The sequence below is a fragment of the Bufo bufo genome, chromosome 3, assembly GCF_905171765.1.
Source record: "Bufo bufo chromosome 3, aBufBuf1.1, whole genome shotgun sequence".
In the NCBI taxonomy this organism is placed as follows: Eukaryota; Metazoa; Chordata; class Amphibia; order Anura; family Bufonidae; genus Bufo; species Bufo bufo.
In genome coordinates, this window is record NC_053391.1 from 293,036,681 (window position 1) to 293,052,810 (window position 16,130).

Genomic DNA, 16,130 nt, shown 5'->3' on the forward strand with positions numbered 1-16,130 from the left:
GTCACAGAGCTCCCTCACGCTGTGCGCAGCCCTGCACAGCCGACAGCCGAGGACCAGGAAGTGGTAAGTACAGAGCGTTTACCGCTTCCTGGTCCTTCGGTACTAATGAGCGCTTCCATAATGGAAGCACTCATTAGTATTCACCGGCCTGCTTTGGGGGGAATCAGCGGGGGGGGGGGTGCACCAGGGGGGGCAAAGAATAACATAGGGGGCAATTGCCCCCCCTCGCCCCCCTGTAGCGACGTCACTAATAGAGTATTAAAGAAACTATCCAGTTTATTATTATAGACAAGATCTGAGATGACTTCTTGGTATAGGGGAAAAGGTACCCAGTATCTCTTCTCCAAGACCTACCTTCACAGAGTTGCTGCAGGGACCCCCATATTGAATCATCTGGTAGCATCTTGCTGCTGTGTGAGCAAATCATATTTGTATGTATCCGTACGGTGGGCCCCCAAAATAAATTTTAATGGTGGGCCCTAGGCATCCCAGTCCGACACTGGAGATAACGGTATATCACTAGGATATGACATCACTTTCTGATCAATGGGATCCAACTGTTACCCTGACATTCCTCACGACTATGCTTTCTTACACCCACTGTGCATAGAACTGTAATACAGCTCCTTTCACTTGAATGGAGTCATTTTGAAGTTCCCTGAACAGATGCCCTTATTCTCTGGATTGGACTCACACCGATCATATTATTCTGGCATGGCCTAACGATGGTTAAAATAGAGGACTTGTCACCAGAGCTGCCTTGGAAATGACACCTCAATAGGCCTCTATTAAATTCCCATTTATACTCGCCATTTATCATAATGTTTAATTTATTTCTTAGCAATCGTAATGATAATTGGTCAGTGTTAACAAAGAAGAAGAATAAAACCAGGGGCGTTGCTAGCAGGGCTGTGGAGTCGGAGTCAATTTTGGGTACCTGGAGTCGGAGTCGGCAAAAAATTAACCGACTCTGATTCCTACTAGATTTAAATTGGAATAAAATAAAAAAAGCAAGTTTAAATGTCCCAATTCACAAAAAGTTATAATTAATTACCGTATTGTTCGCCCTATAAGACGCACCTGCCCATAAGACGCACCTAGGTTTTTGAGGAGGAAAATAAGAAAAAACATATTTTGAACCAAAAGGTGTGCTTTTGGTGGGTTTTGAACTAATGGTGGTCTGTGGATGGCACTGTTATGGGGGCATCTGTGGATGGCACTGTTATGGGGGCATCTGTGGATGGCACTGTTATGGGGGCATCTGTGGATGGCACTGTTATGGGAGCATCTGTGGGTGGCACTGTTATGGGGGCATCTGTGGGTGGCACTGTTATGGGGGCATATGTGGGTAGCACTGTTATGGGGGAATCTGTGGGTGGCACTGTTATGGGGGCATCTGTGGCTGGCACTGTTATGGGGGCATATGTGGATGGCACTGTTATGGGGGATCATTGTGGGGGCATCTGTGGATGACACATATATAGCATTTTATCTTATGTGTCATCCACAGATCCCCCCCATAACAGTGTCCCTGTGTAGTGAATGGGGGCCGGCATCTGTTTCTGTAATGGCAGCAGGGTCCGGTGCCTGCTTCATTCATAAAGTGGGCGGAGCAGGCGCGTGATGTAGTGAGCTACGCTACGAGCGCCCACCCGGCCTCCTGACTGCCAATAAGTTAGTAGTAAGTAGTACAACGCTAGAGTTAAGATGATTGGAATACTTTAACAATACCCACAAGTTAGATATGATTACCGTATACTACAGTGAGCGGGGCCCGGTGTAGTAGAATACAGTGACTGCACCGGGCCCAGCTGCCATTACAGAAACAGATGCCGGCCCCCAGCTCCTCCTCCCTCTCAGCCTATTCACCAGACGGTCGCAGCATTCGCCCCCCATAAGACGCATTGCTATTTTTCCCCCACTTCTGCGAAAAGTACGGTACTTCTCTACTGTAAGAATAAAGGCCAATGCATGCAGTGCGTCACGTTACCGCAAAACGAACACGTTAAGTGACCATGAAGAAGCATGCTTTTCATATGCTTCACTATATGGCACGCAACGCACAGTTAAGGAGCGGCAATACTTATACTTTCCATTGTGTTGTGTTCCGCTGTTACAGGGTTAACCTAGCCTCTCACTGATAACTGATTAAGTAAATATGTTTTTTGCAGGACTAGAGACACTTGTACCATTCTGCTCTGGAGGCGAACACCAAAACACAGCTTGCAGCGTTTTGGTGTCCGCCTGGCGATGCGGAGCCAAACGGATCCGTCCTGACTTACAATGTAAGTCAATGGGGACGGATCCGTTTGTCACTGGCACAATATGGTGCAATTTTAAACGGATCAGTCCCCCATTGACTTTCAATGTAAGTCAGGATGGATCCGTTTGACTTACACTTAGACTTAGATTTTTTTTTTTACAGAGTAATGCAAACTGATCCGTTCTGAACGGATACCAGCGTTTACATTATAGGTGCGGATCCGTCTGTGCAGATACTAGACGGATCCGCACCTAAATGCAGGTGTGAAAGTAGCCTTAGAGAACTGGGCCATATTCATTGGGGCTTGGGCCCCGGATCTTCTGACTCTGGCAACGCCCCTGAATAAAACTATTATTTATAACTGATCATACATTTTGATGTTAAAATAATTATAGGTGGAACAATTGTTAATGTCATGCTTGTGCATAGTCAGGTCCTGTTGTTCACTGGTGTGGACTGTGTTCATTTGAGAAGTACTGGTTACACTTTGCTGTACCAGGATCTGAATCATCAGATTAGCCTTACCTCCAAATAAATAATACATACAGTTATACCTCAAGACCAAATACCAAAATTACTACCATGCTGTAAGTGAATATTACCACCATAGTGAATACAGTGATCCATATAGTAGTCAGATACAACACAGGGCAATCTGTAGAATAGTGTAACTCAGCAGACTAGACAAATTAATAAAATATGATCAGACACAACAAAATGTAGAATAAACACTGTAACAGAAGTGGTATAAAAGCCTTGATAAATCTTCCCTATAGTACCATACAGATAGTGTCCTATAATAAATAGGGCCATAATGCATAGCCTCCAGTAAATGGTGATTAATGTGGCCCTCAATAAGCCTTCTTTGTTTGGTGGCAGTCCCACCTCTGGGATCAGCACAACAAAGGGACCACAGTGCTTCTACTGGATGAGCTGCAATAGCAGGCACAGTTGTCCATACAGGCAAACACTGTGCTTACTTAAAAAATTAAATAGTGTATGTCAGCAATATCAGCCCTATTAAAGCAGACTTAATTCTTGTAGGGTTGAACCTCCTGCTGAGTAAAACAATGCCTCGTTCTTATGTTCCTCTGTTGTGCCATTCCTGAGAAAAATGACTTTGGGTAGGGGCAGAGCTGCAGGGTCGAAGGATACCCTGATCAGCTCTGCCTGTCTGTAATGCCCCACGGGAGGCTGATTTCCCCCTATAACTGAGTCCCCGGGGGATGCCCCAGTTACAGTTCAAGCAGTGAAAGAAAAAAATAAACAGACAGTGTCCTCCATCGGTTTTTATAATGACTTCCTGGGGGACATATTATGTGCCAAAAATAAATGAAAATATAAATAAAAAATATAAATAAAAATGCCATTGGAAACCGTAAGCATACTCGCCCCTTTCACTCAAACCTAAACAATCATCAAAAAATAATGAATTTTTGTGTCAGTTTTAATATTTAAGAAATAAAAAGCTATAATAAAAAAAAAATGACTTTATAAGAATTTGCTGTTTTCCCCCAAATTAAACCTAAAAAAAGGGGGGGGGGGAATTTTAATAAAAAGTCCTAAGTGTCAAGTAAAAAAACATCACAAAAATTATTTTGGTAGTTAAACAAATAAAAGAAAGCCACCACATGCACAAAATCACAAAAAATTGCCTGGACATGCAGGCCTTTTTTAGACCCGGTCATGAAAGGGTTAACAGAGCAAAGCATCTTGTCTGGTTCTGTGATCCTGCGCCATAGTCTACACTATTTGTGCATGCACATTGCATCTACCTCTGCTTCCCCAGCCGCGCACATGATTACTGTGCATTCGGCAATGATGATTTATCAACCAAACAAAAACAAGCGTCTGCTCTTCAGGGTGGACGGTGATGTCATCGGTGCATGCACAGTGGTATTCTGCACTTTTGGGGAAGCAGAGGGAGATGCACTGTGCATGCTCCAATGGTGTACAGTCGTGGCCAAAAGTTTTGAGACTGACACAAATTTTGGCTTTCACAAAGTTTGCTGCTTCAGTTTTTATAGTGGCAATTTGCATTAACTATAGATTGTTATGAAGAGTTATCAGATGAATTGCAATTAACCCTTTTCTAATGGAGCAATTTTCCGTTTTTGCATTTATATTTTTCGCTCCCAGAGTCTTAACTTTTTTACTTTTCCATTCATGTAGCCGTATGAGGACTTATTTTTTTCAGAACAAATTGTACTTTCTGATAGCACCATTTAATATTGCATCGGATGTAGTGGGAAGCTGTAAATAAATTCCAAGTGGGGTGAAATTGGGAAAAAAGAAACTCAATTCCATCACAGTTTTTTTTATACGGCGTTCACTATGCGTTAAAACTGATGTGCTCTTCATTCTCCAAGTATGTATGATTATGGTTTTGTTTTAATACTGAAAAAAAACAAAAAACGTTTGAACATTTTTTTTCTTTTATAGCGCTATTCTGTCCCCATAGCTTTTTTTTATAGTTATACCTGTGTGAGGGCTTATTTTTTGCAGAACAATAAAAAGGCACCCAGAGCTTTTTTTTTTTTAAAAAAAGGACCCACTCCTATAAATGTACACTTGCCAGCTGTGCTAGAATTGGTATTTTATAAGGAATACAGATATTTGCTAAAACAAACATATCAGGAGAGCGGACATGTCCCCTTTAACCTGTAGGATACCAGTGCCGTACCTGTACCCTTGCACAGGTATCGGGGCATGCCTTCTACAGAAGCCTATTTGATCAGCCCCCAGGCTATTGAAATGCATTGCAGAGGGGATCAGACCCCTAAAAGTTGAAGTCTCAAAGTGGGACAAAAATAAGGGTACTTTCACACTTGCGTTAAAATTTTCCGGTATTGAGTTCCATCCTAGGGGCTCAATACCGTAAAAAAAACTGATCAGTTTTATCCTAATGCATTCTGAATGGAGAGCAATGTATTCAGTATGCATCAGGATGTCTTCAGTTCAGTCACTGTACAGTTTTTGGACGGAGAAATACCGCAGCATGCTGCGGCATCTTCTCCATCCAAAATTGCCGGAATGCCGGATCCAGCATTATTTTCTAATGAAATGCATTAATGCCGGATCCGGCCCCAAGTGTTCTGGTAAAACGGATCCGGTTTTACGGTCTGACAACCAGAGAGACGGATCCAGTATTGCAATGCATTTCTGAGACTGATCCGGATCCGTCTACAAATGGTGTCCATTTGCATATAGATTGCCGGATCCACCAACGCAAGTGTGAAAGTAACCTAAAAAGTAAAAAAGAGTAAAAAAAAATAAAAAATTTATAATAAAAAAAAGTATCAAGTTAAAAACAAAACACCCTTTTCCAATAATAAAGACATATAAAAGTGTAAAAAATAGAAAATACCTCAACCTTTTGAACACATATGGGGCGTTTTGGTAAACTGCAGAATCGGGGTAAGAAATATTGAGTTTTGTTTAGCTATTAACCCTTGCTGTGTTACAGTAAAAATGGCTTAAAATAGAAAACCTGCAAAAAAAGGGAAATTTTGAAATTTCACCTCCACTTTGCTTTCATTCTTGTGGAACATTTAAAGTGTTAAACTTTGTAAAATCAGTTTTGAATAATTTGAAGGCTGTAGTTTCTAAAATGGGGTCATTTATGGGTGCTTTTACTATGTAAGCCTCACAAAGTGACTTCGTAACTGAACTGGTCCTTAAAAAAGTTGGTTTTAGAATTCCTTCTAAAATTCTAAGCCTTCCAAACATCCTAAAAATTTTTAATGACATTTACAAAATGATGCCAACATAAAGTAGGAAATGTGAAGTAATAACTATTTTATGAGGTATCACTATCCTGCCTTAAAAGCAGAGAAATTCAAATTTTCTAAAAAAATTCTGTAAATTTTGGATTTTTTATAAATAAATGTAAAACAGATGGACTCAAAAGTCTCAGAATGGCTTGGATAAGTAAAAGTGTTCCAGCGTTATTACCACCTGGGACTGGGACTCGGGGTGAAAAGCGGCTCGGTACTAAAAGGGTTGTATAGGAATAATTAAATTTCTAACAAGTACCAACAACCTGCCTCCGCTACTGAAAGGCTAATGGTTATCTGTTCCTCACTGCTCTGGTCCTCTGCGCTGGCTTCCACGTCTCCGTCTTCTGGTCTGGGGTTTGTTTTCTTCCTCCCCAGCATGGGCATAGTCACTTGGTCCTCTTCAGCCAACAGCTGGCTTCATTGGTGATGTGTCCACAAAGACACAACCCCTTTAAGATTTAATTCCCAAAACGTGGCTGTTCTGGCTAATCTGTATTACTTTGCAAGCTGTGTGATTTTAGTAAATATTCTGCAGCTTCAGGTAAGGATACGTATGTTGCATTTCTGTGTATTACTGTATGTTAGGCTCTGTAATAGCTTTCTGCCCTAGTCTCCACTTGCTAAATTGGCAACTTCAGAGGTCTATGCTGAGACCTAGATTAAAAAATGATAAAGGTATATACAGTCATCACATCCCTCAAACCATTCATTTCCATTAAATTCATTACTAACATTTAAATAGAAAAAGAGTCCAATAAAAATGTAACTCTAGAGGAAGAATAAATAGACTATTACTCAAAAAGAGTGCATGAGGGAATTATTTCACTTCGCAGCCTCTGCTTCTCATGAGCCACTGGTGTTTTACACTCTATGCATACATCACTATGTGAGCATTATCTTTCCTAAATGTATGGTCTGTGCACAAGGAAATATGAAGTCACTTTTTATTTCTCTATCATTCCCTGTCTCGCATTCCCTTCTCAGCGGAGCAATCAAAATAGTCTGGTTGCTCCATCTGAGAGGTAGGCATGGAAATAACTGTAAGAAGAAAATGGCTTTGTGTAAAGTGAGAAGGAATACAAATAGGGTGCAGAAAACTGAAGCAGCATTGCGGTGTTGCTGCCACTTAGATGATTTGCTATATACAGCATTGTGTATGCAAAAGTTGGTTGTGTTTGAATAGCAGTGTGTGTTTGTGTATATGTACAAATATTCAAAATGGTGATGAATTTCTCCAAGTCCCTAAGCCAATGTATAAGTAGCCAAGAATAACCAATACTGAAAACACAAAGAATCTGGTCCCATAACCTTGTCCCAAGCTTGTATTAGATCCAAAAAGAAAGAGGTTGTCTCAAAATTTAAAGTTACAGCCTGTCCACGCTAGTCTGATCTGAGATTCCACTGATCTTTTGAATACTAGTCCCATGACACTGGTATGTATGGAGCAGTTAATCTAGCATGCACTCTGAGGCTCCAGTCATCTCTATGGAACTGCTGGAGGTATCCAAAAACAGGGCTCAGCTATCTCAGCACCGGTCTTAGGGCTCATGCACACGACCGTATGTATTTTGCGGCCCGCAAAAAATACGTATGATGTCCGTGTGCATTCCGTATTAAACGCAAAAGCTGGCCCCTAATAAAAAAAAAAAAGTACTATCCTTGTCCATAATGCAGACAATAATAGGACAAGTTCCATTCTTTTGCGGAACGGAAATACGGACATACGGAAACGGAATGCACACAGAGTAACTTCTGTTTTTTTAGCGGACCCATTGAAATAAATGGTTCCGCATAAGGTCTGCAAAGAAAAACGGAACGGACACGGAAATAAAATTCATTTGTGTGCATGAGCCCTTAGGCTAGTTTCACACCAGCGGCAAGGAACTCCGCCAGGCTGTTCCGTCAGGTGAACAGCCTGTCGGATCTGTGCTGCCGCTAGTGCATGCGTTCCCCCGAACTACCGCTCCGGACCCATTGACTATAATGGGGGTGGGCCGGAGTTCCGGCGGCAGCACGGCAAACATGCCAAGAGGCGGCCGGAATAAAAGTACGACATGTCGCTAGTGTGAAACTAGCCTTATTCAGATAAAAGGAGCCATAATGTGCATTTTCAGCCTCCACTCCATTCAAAAGTGAGAACACAGAACCCCAGTTCTTGTGAGCGTAGGGCGTTGTGTAGCGGTTTCTGCTCTAATCCTGTGTTTTTTTCCCCACAATATAGACTGGGAGGCATACCTGTAGGAGTTGTTGCAGTAGAAACAAGGACTGTGGAATTAAGCATACCTGCTGATCCTGCTAATCTTGACTCCGATGCAAAGGTTAGTTTACAATTGTGTTGCCATTTACCCCTGCATCTTAATGGGATTGTTTTTACTGCATGTGAATATGTTATTTGTCAGCTCCATTCATAAGTGTGCAACAAATCCATTTTGAACACACTTTTACATATTAAATTCACAGTTCTGTCAGTGAAAAAGTCAGTTTTCCCTCAGTTTTGCTTCCATTTGCTCCAGTATGTTCTGTCATTCTGTAATGCTTTTTCATGCAATTGAATGAAGAATAACACACAGCATCTCCTAGTAACCATTAGTGAAAAATGTTTTTTCACTGACCCATTCACTTGAATTGGCAAGTCCTGCGTTAAAAGCAGAAAAACATAACTAGTGCCCTGCATTTGTTTATGCTTTTTTACACATACTCATTATTTGATGTTGGGTCATTCTTGCGTGAAAAATGCAGAGGACATGCTTCATTTTTTTTCATGCAGAACATTCTTGCGTGAGAAATATATCCATGCACATAAACTCATTGATCTAACCCCTTCCAGACCACCCCACATACATTTACATTAGTATTCGGGGCAAATATAATTTGGTGTCTTCTCAACTCGCAACCCCCCCCCCCCCCCATTGTTGCTGAGTACTTGCTGTTTTAAACATAAGGTAACCGGGACTAATGTATGCGATCAATCACATACATTTAAGGCTACTTTCATACCAGCGTTTTTGCTGGATCCGTCATGGATCAGCAAAAACGCTTCTGTCTTGATAATACAACCGTCTGCATCCGTTATGAACGGATCCGGTTGTATTATCTTTAAAATAGCCATGACGGATCGGTCATGGACACCATTCAAAGTCAATGGTGAACGGATCCGTTTTCTATTGTGCCCGAGAAAATGGATCCATCTCCATTGACTTACATGGACTTGCAGCGTTATTCTGTCCGCAATGGGGACGCAACCAAATGGAACGGAATGCATTCTGGTGCATTTTGTTTTGTTCAGTTTAGTCCCCATCGACAATGAATGGTGACAAAACGGAAGCGTTTTTCCCCGCTATTGAGATCCTATAATGGATCTCAATAGCAGAAAGGGAAAGCGCAGATGTGAAAGTAGCCTAACCCCTCAGATGCCATGGTCAAATGTGACCACGACATCCGAAAGGGTTAAAGACCAGGATCATATGCTCCCGGCCGTGCTCCAGCTCCCGCTGGCGAGGATCAGGGAAGCTGGATATAGTGTGCAGCAGCGTCATTGGGGAATTATTAAAAAAAAGTGTTTAAAAAAGTGTTTAAAAATAAAAATATTCAAATCACCCCCTTTTCAATAATAAAAGTACATAACTGATTTAAAAAAACTAACATCATGGTCATCGCCGGATGCAAAAACACCCGTACTATTAAAATATTTATCCCATACAGCATACGTCAAAACCGAAGAAAAAAAAGGAAATGGCAGATTCAACGTTCTTTTGGTTGCTCCATGTCCCGCAAAAGAAAATTGAATAAAAAGATGATCAAAAAGTCTTTCGTTTTTTTTTTTTTGTATTAACCCCTTAAGGACCGGGTAATTTTTCACCTTAAAGACCAGACTGATTTTTGCAAATCTGACATGTCACTTTATGTGGTGATAACTTTAAAACGCTTTTACTTATCCAAGCCATTCCAAGATTGTTTTCTCATCACATATTGTACTTTATGACAGTGGTAAATTTGAATTAAAATATTTCATTTTTAGTTATAAAAAAAAATACAAAATTTACCAGAAATTTTGAAAAATTTGCAACTTTCAAAATTTCAATTTCTCTGCTTTTAAAACAGATAGTGATACCTCATATAATAGTTATTACTTTACATTTCCCATGTTTACTTCATGTCTGGATCATTTTGTGAATGCCATTTAATTTTTTGGGGACGTTAGAAGGCTTAGAAGCAAATCTTGAAATTTCCAAAACCCACTTTTTTAAGGACCAGTTCAGGTCTGAAGTCACTTTGTGAGGCTTACATAATATAAATCACCCCAAAATGACCCCATTTTAGAAACTACACCCTCAAGGTATTAAAAACTGATTTTACAAACATTGTTAACCCTTTAGGTGTTCCACAAGAATTAATGGAAAATGGAGATTAAATTTCAGAATTTCACTTTTTTGACAGATTTTCCATTTTAATAATTTTTTTTCTGCTAACAAAGCAAAGGTTACAAAACTCAATATTTATTGCCCTGATTCTGTAGTTTACAGAAGCACCCCATATGTGGTCAAAAACGGCTGTATGGCCACACGGCAGAGCGCAGAAGGAAGGCAGATTTTGATGGACTTATTTTTTTTACACCATGTCCCATTTGAAGCCCCCCCCCCTGATGCACCCCTTGGAATACCATATGGTTTCTAGAGTGCAGATTTCACTGGGATTTTTGGTTGCTCTATATTACACTTTTTGTGAGGCAAGGTAACCAAAAAAAAATTGACACTTTTTTTTATATTTTGTTATTTACAACGTTCATCTGAGAGGTTAGCTCATGATCTATTTTTATAGAGCAGGTTGTTACGGACGTGACAATACCAAATATGACAATTTTTTTTGGGTTGTTTGATTCAGTTTTACATAATAAGGCATTTTTGAAAAAAAATAGATTTTTTAGTGTCTCCATATTCTTAAAGCCATAGTTTTTTATATTTTTTTGGGCGACTGTTATATGTAGAGGCTCATTTTTTTCAGTATGAGATGACGGTTTGATTAGTACAATTTTGGGGGTCGTACGACTTTTTGATCACTTGTGATATAAGGTGACAAAAAAATGCCTTTTTTCCCCGACACCTCCACAGCGGCACTGACAGGAGGATGTCCCCGCCCCCAGGACAGGAAACAACGTAGGAGCAATTCAAAAGGCCTCCTCCCCCTTACCTCACCAGTCGTTGTTTCCTGTCCTCGGGTCGTAGGAGCGCTCCTGCAGTGCCAGGAAGATCTATTTCGCCTAGCCTGGATCGTTTCTCCACGTGTTGGGAGGGCTGGTGCAGGAGACGGGTCCCCCAGGGTCGCGTGTGCTGCCCTTTCCCGTCTCTGGAGAAAGTCCTGCTGGCAGGCATCCTCGGACTCCACAAATCCTGCACACATGTGAAATCGCGCAGGATTTCAGATCACCAGGCGAGATTCTCCTTGTGCAAGAGAATTTTGTGAGATTTCGGGCGGCACTTCCGGGTTAATGGTGAGAAGCTGAGATGCCGGCGTTTGTGACTGCAGCCGGCTATCTAGCTCTCACTCACCTAGCGATTCAGCATGCCTGCCTCTGGAGATGATACCGCCAGGAAGCCTGGTGATTCTGCCTCTGCCCATAGCCCGGTAACGCTCCTCCCCTATGGGAGAAGAAAACTATTTGTGCACAGATGTTTTAGAACACTCACTTTTATAGGGGTACTTATGTTCACATCTGGTGAGGTCGTGGCCCTAGTTATATTATGGTGTCTCATGGTCTTATTACCCATATGTCTCCCTTTAGGGCACTTAGACCATGATTCACAAGCCAGCCAGGGAAGCGGGTCGCAGAAAATGCGCCATTTGTAAAAAGTCCTTCGCTTCAAAGAGCAAGAAAACTTTGTCAAAAGTGCACAGAAAAGATAGTGTCTGAGGAATCGCCATCTCTCCTGGAGTCTATGAGAGCAATTATAAAGGAGGAAGTTAATTCCGCTGTCGATTTAAACATGGCTTCTCAGTCACCACGACCATCTACCTCACAGAGATCCCACACCTCTGATGTTCTCCTTGAATTTGATGAGGGAGAATTAGCTTCTGGCTCTGAATCAGCCTCTTCGGATGCACGGCTCTGGCAGACCCCTATTCCTTCCAGGAGAGACTGATGGTCTATTAAAATCTATCCATGCGACCATGCATATTGAGGATGTTAAAGAGGTCCACTCCATACAGGATCACATGTTTCAGGGGCTGGGAGAAAAACGTAGAAGGGTTTTTCCGATCCATATTAATATTAATGCTTTAATATCGAGAGAATGGAAAGACCCTGAAAAAAGAACCACGGTCCCCAATTCCTTCAAAAGGAAATATCCCTTTGAAGAAATAGAAACAAATTTATGGGACAAAACACCTAAGGTGGACGCTCCAGTTGCCCGTATTTCAAAAAAATCTTCCCTCCCGTTTGAGGACATGGGACTTTTGAGGGATCCCATGGATAAGAAATCAGAGAGCATGTTAAAAAAAATCCTGGGAAACAAATACGGCAATGTTGCGTCCTAGCATTGCCTCTACCTGTACAGCCAGAACCCTCTCAGTCTGGCTAGATCAGTTAGAGGAACACATTGCAGCGGGTACCCCTAGAGAAGAAATTCTGGCGTCCCTTCCCATGCTTAAGAAAGCATCAAACTTTTTAGCAGATGCCTCAGCGGACCTAGTCAGACTCTCGGCCAGGTCTGCCGCACTCTCCAATGCGGCTAGGAGGACAGTCTGGCTTTGCTCATGGTCTGGAGACGCAGAGTCGACTGTGTTCCATCCCCTGTGAGGGAGACAGACTGTTCGGGTCGGGGTTAGACGACATCCTTGAGAAGGCATCTGATAAAAAGAAGGGGTTCCCTCTAGATAATAAATACTACCATCAAAGGCGGTCCTTTCAGAGTCAAAGAAAGACCAGATCGGACCCTAAGAAGAAAGAAGGTTCCAGGAAATGGCAACCTTCCAAAGGTAGGGGTTTCCTACTTAACCCCGAGAGTACTTCTCGCTCCTCCCAATGATGCCAGATACCGGTAGGGGACAGCCTGGGAAAACATCTATACCTCCCCGTGGGTTTTAAATACTCTAAAAGAGGGTCTAAAACTCAAATTTACCTCCCTTCCCCCAGACCAATATACAATAAACAAGAGATTCTCCCCAAAGGGAAAACAACTTTGCCTAGAGTCAGAGGTATCCTCCCTAATAGAAAAGGAAGTACTCCTTCCTGTTCCAAAGGATCAATACTGGAAGGGGTTTTATTCTCCGGTCTTCCTAGTGCCGAAGCCAAATGGGTCTTTTCGACTAATAATAAACCTAAAATCCCTAAACAGATCAATCGTTTACAAAAGATTCAAAATGGAAACCATAAAATCAACAATAAACCTCCTTCCTCAAGACTGTCTGATGGCTACATTAGATTTACAAGACGCTTACTATCATGTCCTAATATATCCACCCCATCAAAAATATCTAAGAATCACAGTCTTTATAGGAGACAAATTGCACCATTTCCAATTCAATGCGCTTCCGTTCGGGCTTGCCTCAGCTCCAAAAGATATTGATAATACCTTATCTGGACGATTTTTTGGTGGCGGCAAGCTCCAAAGAGATGCTCGAACTCCATCTCTCCCGTGTCCAAGACTGCCTCACCGCGCTAGGGTGGATCATAAACTTCAAGAAGTCGGATCTGTCCCCAGAAAGAAGGAAAATCTTTCTCAGGGTTCTTCTGGACTCTCATCTTCTGATGTCTTTTTTACCGGCAGACAAGAAGGAGAAAATAATGCTGGAAGTCTCAAGTTTCTGCTCCCAGAGGACGGCCACCCTCAGGAACATAATGATGATCCTGGGCCTTCTCACCTCCACGATCTCATCCGTCAGATGGGCTGAGAGCCATTCTCGGGTAATCCAGTCCATTCTCCTTTCCTCATGGAACGGTACAATCTCTGCCCTGGAGAAGAAGGTTTACATCCCGAGTGCGGTAAAAACATCTCTTAGGTGTTGGCAAGTACAGAAACACCTAGACACGGGGGTCTATTGGAGACAGAAGGACGTGATGCTGATTACCACAGACGCCAGTGGTTCAGGTTGGGGAGGCCATGCGAACGGAAGGTACATACAGGGCGAATGGGGCCCAGATATGATAGATGCCTCATCAAATGTAAAAGAGCTCATGGCCATCTACAAGGTCGTTACGTATCTTCACACGCCCTCTTGCTCAAAGCATGTAAAAGTATTGTCTGACAATACTTCAGCGGTCGCCTACCTCAACAGGCAAGGGGGGACAAAAAGTCGCTCTTTAGCAGCGGTAGCTCGCGACATTTTTTTCTGGGCCGAAAGAAACCTATCGTCCCTTTCGGCAGTTCATGTAAAAGGAGATCAAAACCTCGTGGCCGATTTTTTTGAGCCGGACAACAGTCAAAGAAGGAGAATGGTCCTTAGATCCCCGAGTATTCAAAAACATCTGCGAAAAATGGGGCTGCCTGGAAATAGACTTATTTGCCACAAGGGAAAACAAACAAACCAAAAAGTTATGCTCCCTCTCCGGGCAGGGCCATCCACTTGGGTTAGATGCCCTAGCCCATCCTTGGCCGAGCACTCTGTTGTATGCCTTCAGCCTAATACCAAGAACACTGATGAAAATAGAGGAAGAACGAGCTTGTGTGATCCTCATCTCACCTTACTGGCCAAGGAGGGCTTGGTTTCCTCTACTGCTGAAACTGTCCAAGGGGATTTACTGGACATTGCCACAAAACACGGACCTTCTTCATCAGGGTCCCATGTGGCATCCAAACTTAAAAGAACTGAACCTGACGGCCTGGAAATTGAACGCTCAGCTCTAAAAAAGAAAGGTCTGTCAGATGAGGTGATTACTACTCTCATGCTGAGCCGCAAACCAATCACCTCGAAAATATACCTAAGGACCTGGAAAGCCTTCCAGACCTTTTCAAAAAATTCTCTCTATCCTGACATCCCTCAAATTCTAGAGTTCCTGCAAGCAGGTCTAAACAAAGGTCTTCGTCCTTCCAAACTAAAGGTTCAGATATCTGCCCTCAGCGCCTTTCTGGATTTAAGACTGTCCGATTCCCCTCTTGTTAAACGCTTTATCAAGGGGGCTACCAGAAAAGTTCAGACTGTTCGTTCCATGTAGCCACCTTGGGATCTGAGTCTGGTCCTCTCGGTTTTAATGGAGCCTCCATTTGAACCAGTGGATGAAATCTCTCTAAAACTATTAACTTACAAGACAGTATTCTTAGTGGCAATAACCACCGCCAGAAGAGTTGGGGAGATACAGGCCTTCTCCTGTAAGATGCCCTATTTGTCTATTCTAGATGATCGTATAATTCTAAGGCACTGTCCCTCATTTCTTTCTAAAGTGATCTCCTCCTGACATTGTGGTCAAGAAATCTTGCTGCCATCCTTTTGCCCACATCCTTCCTCTGAAAAAGAGAAGAAATTTCAGAACCTGGATGTAAGAAGATCTGTGTTGGCCTATCTAAAAGCCACGGAGACGTTTAGACTATCGGACCAAGTCCACCATTGCCAGGTGGATTCAGGATGTCATCTCCACTTCTTACATCAAGAAAGACCTGTGACCTCCTGTAGGAATAAGAGCCCACTCCACTAGGGCAGTTTCATCCTCCTGGGCAGAATCAGCCTCGGTCTCTTTAGACCAGATTTTTAAAGCGGCCACCTGGGCGAGTCCCATGACTTTCTACAACCACTATAAACTAGATGTCCAAAAGAATCTGGACTTATCCTTTGGGCGTAGAGTTCTTGCCGCTGTTGTCCCGCCCTAGTAGATTACTCTACTAATCCTCCTGTCAGTGCCGTTGTGGAGGTGTTGGGGAAAAGTATAAATTACTCTTACCGGTAATTGGATTTTCCAATAACCTCCACAACGGCACTGAGTTTTTCCATTCCAGATTGAAATGTATGTTTATTGATTTCTGCAAGTATTATGCTTCTTATGATGTCAAATGATGTAATTTGATATTTAATACAATTTTCTTTTTGCATCTTCTCCGAGTACTCTCTTACTGACTGGTGAGGTAAAGGGGAGGAGGCCTTTTGAATTGTTGCTCCTAGGT

At 42.3% G+C, this 16,130-nt stretch overlaps 1 protein-coding gene across 1 annotated transcript in view; it reads left to right on the plus strand.

The window, feature by feature from the left end:
* The window catches only part of ACACA (acetyl-CoA carboxylase alpha), a 993,014-nt gene that overhangs the window by 804,991 nt on the left and 171,893 nt on the right, over positions 1–16,130 (plus strand). Inside the window, exon 48 of the mRNA XM_040424192.1 lies at positions 8,264–8,360. Within this exon, the coding sequence (XP_040280126.1) occupies positions 8,264–8,360 (97 nt within the window). The remainder of the gene's footprint in view (positions 1–8,263; positions 8,361–16,130) is intronic.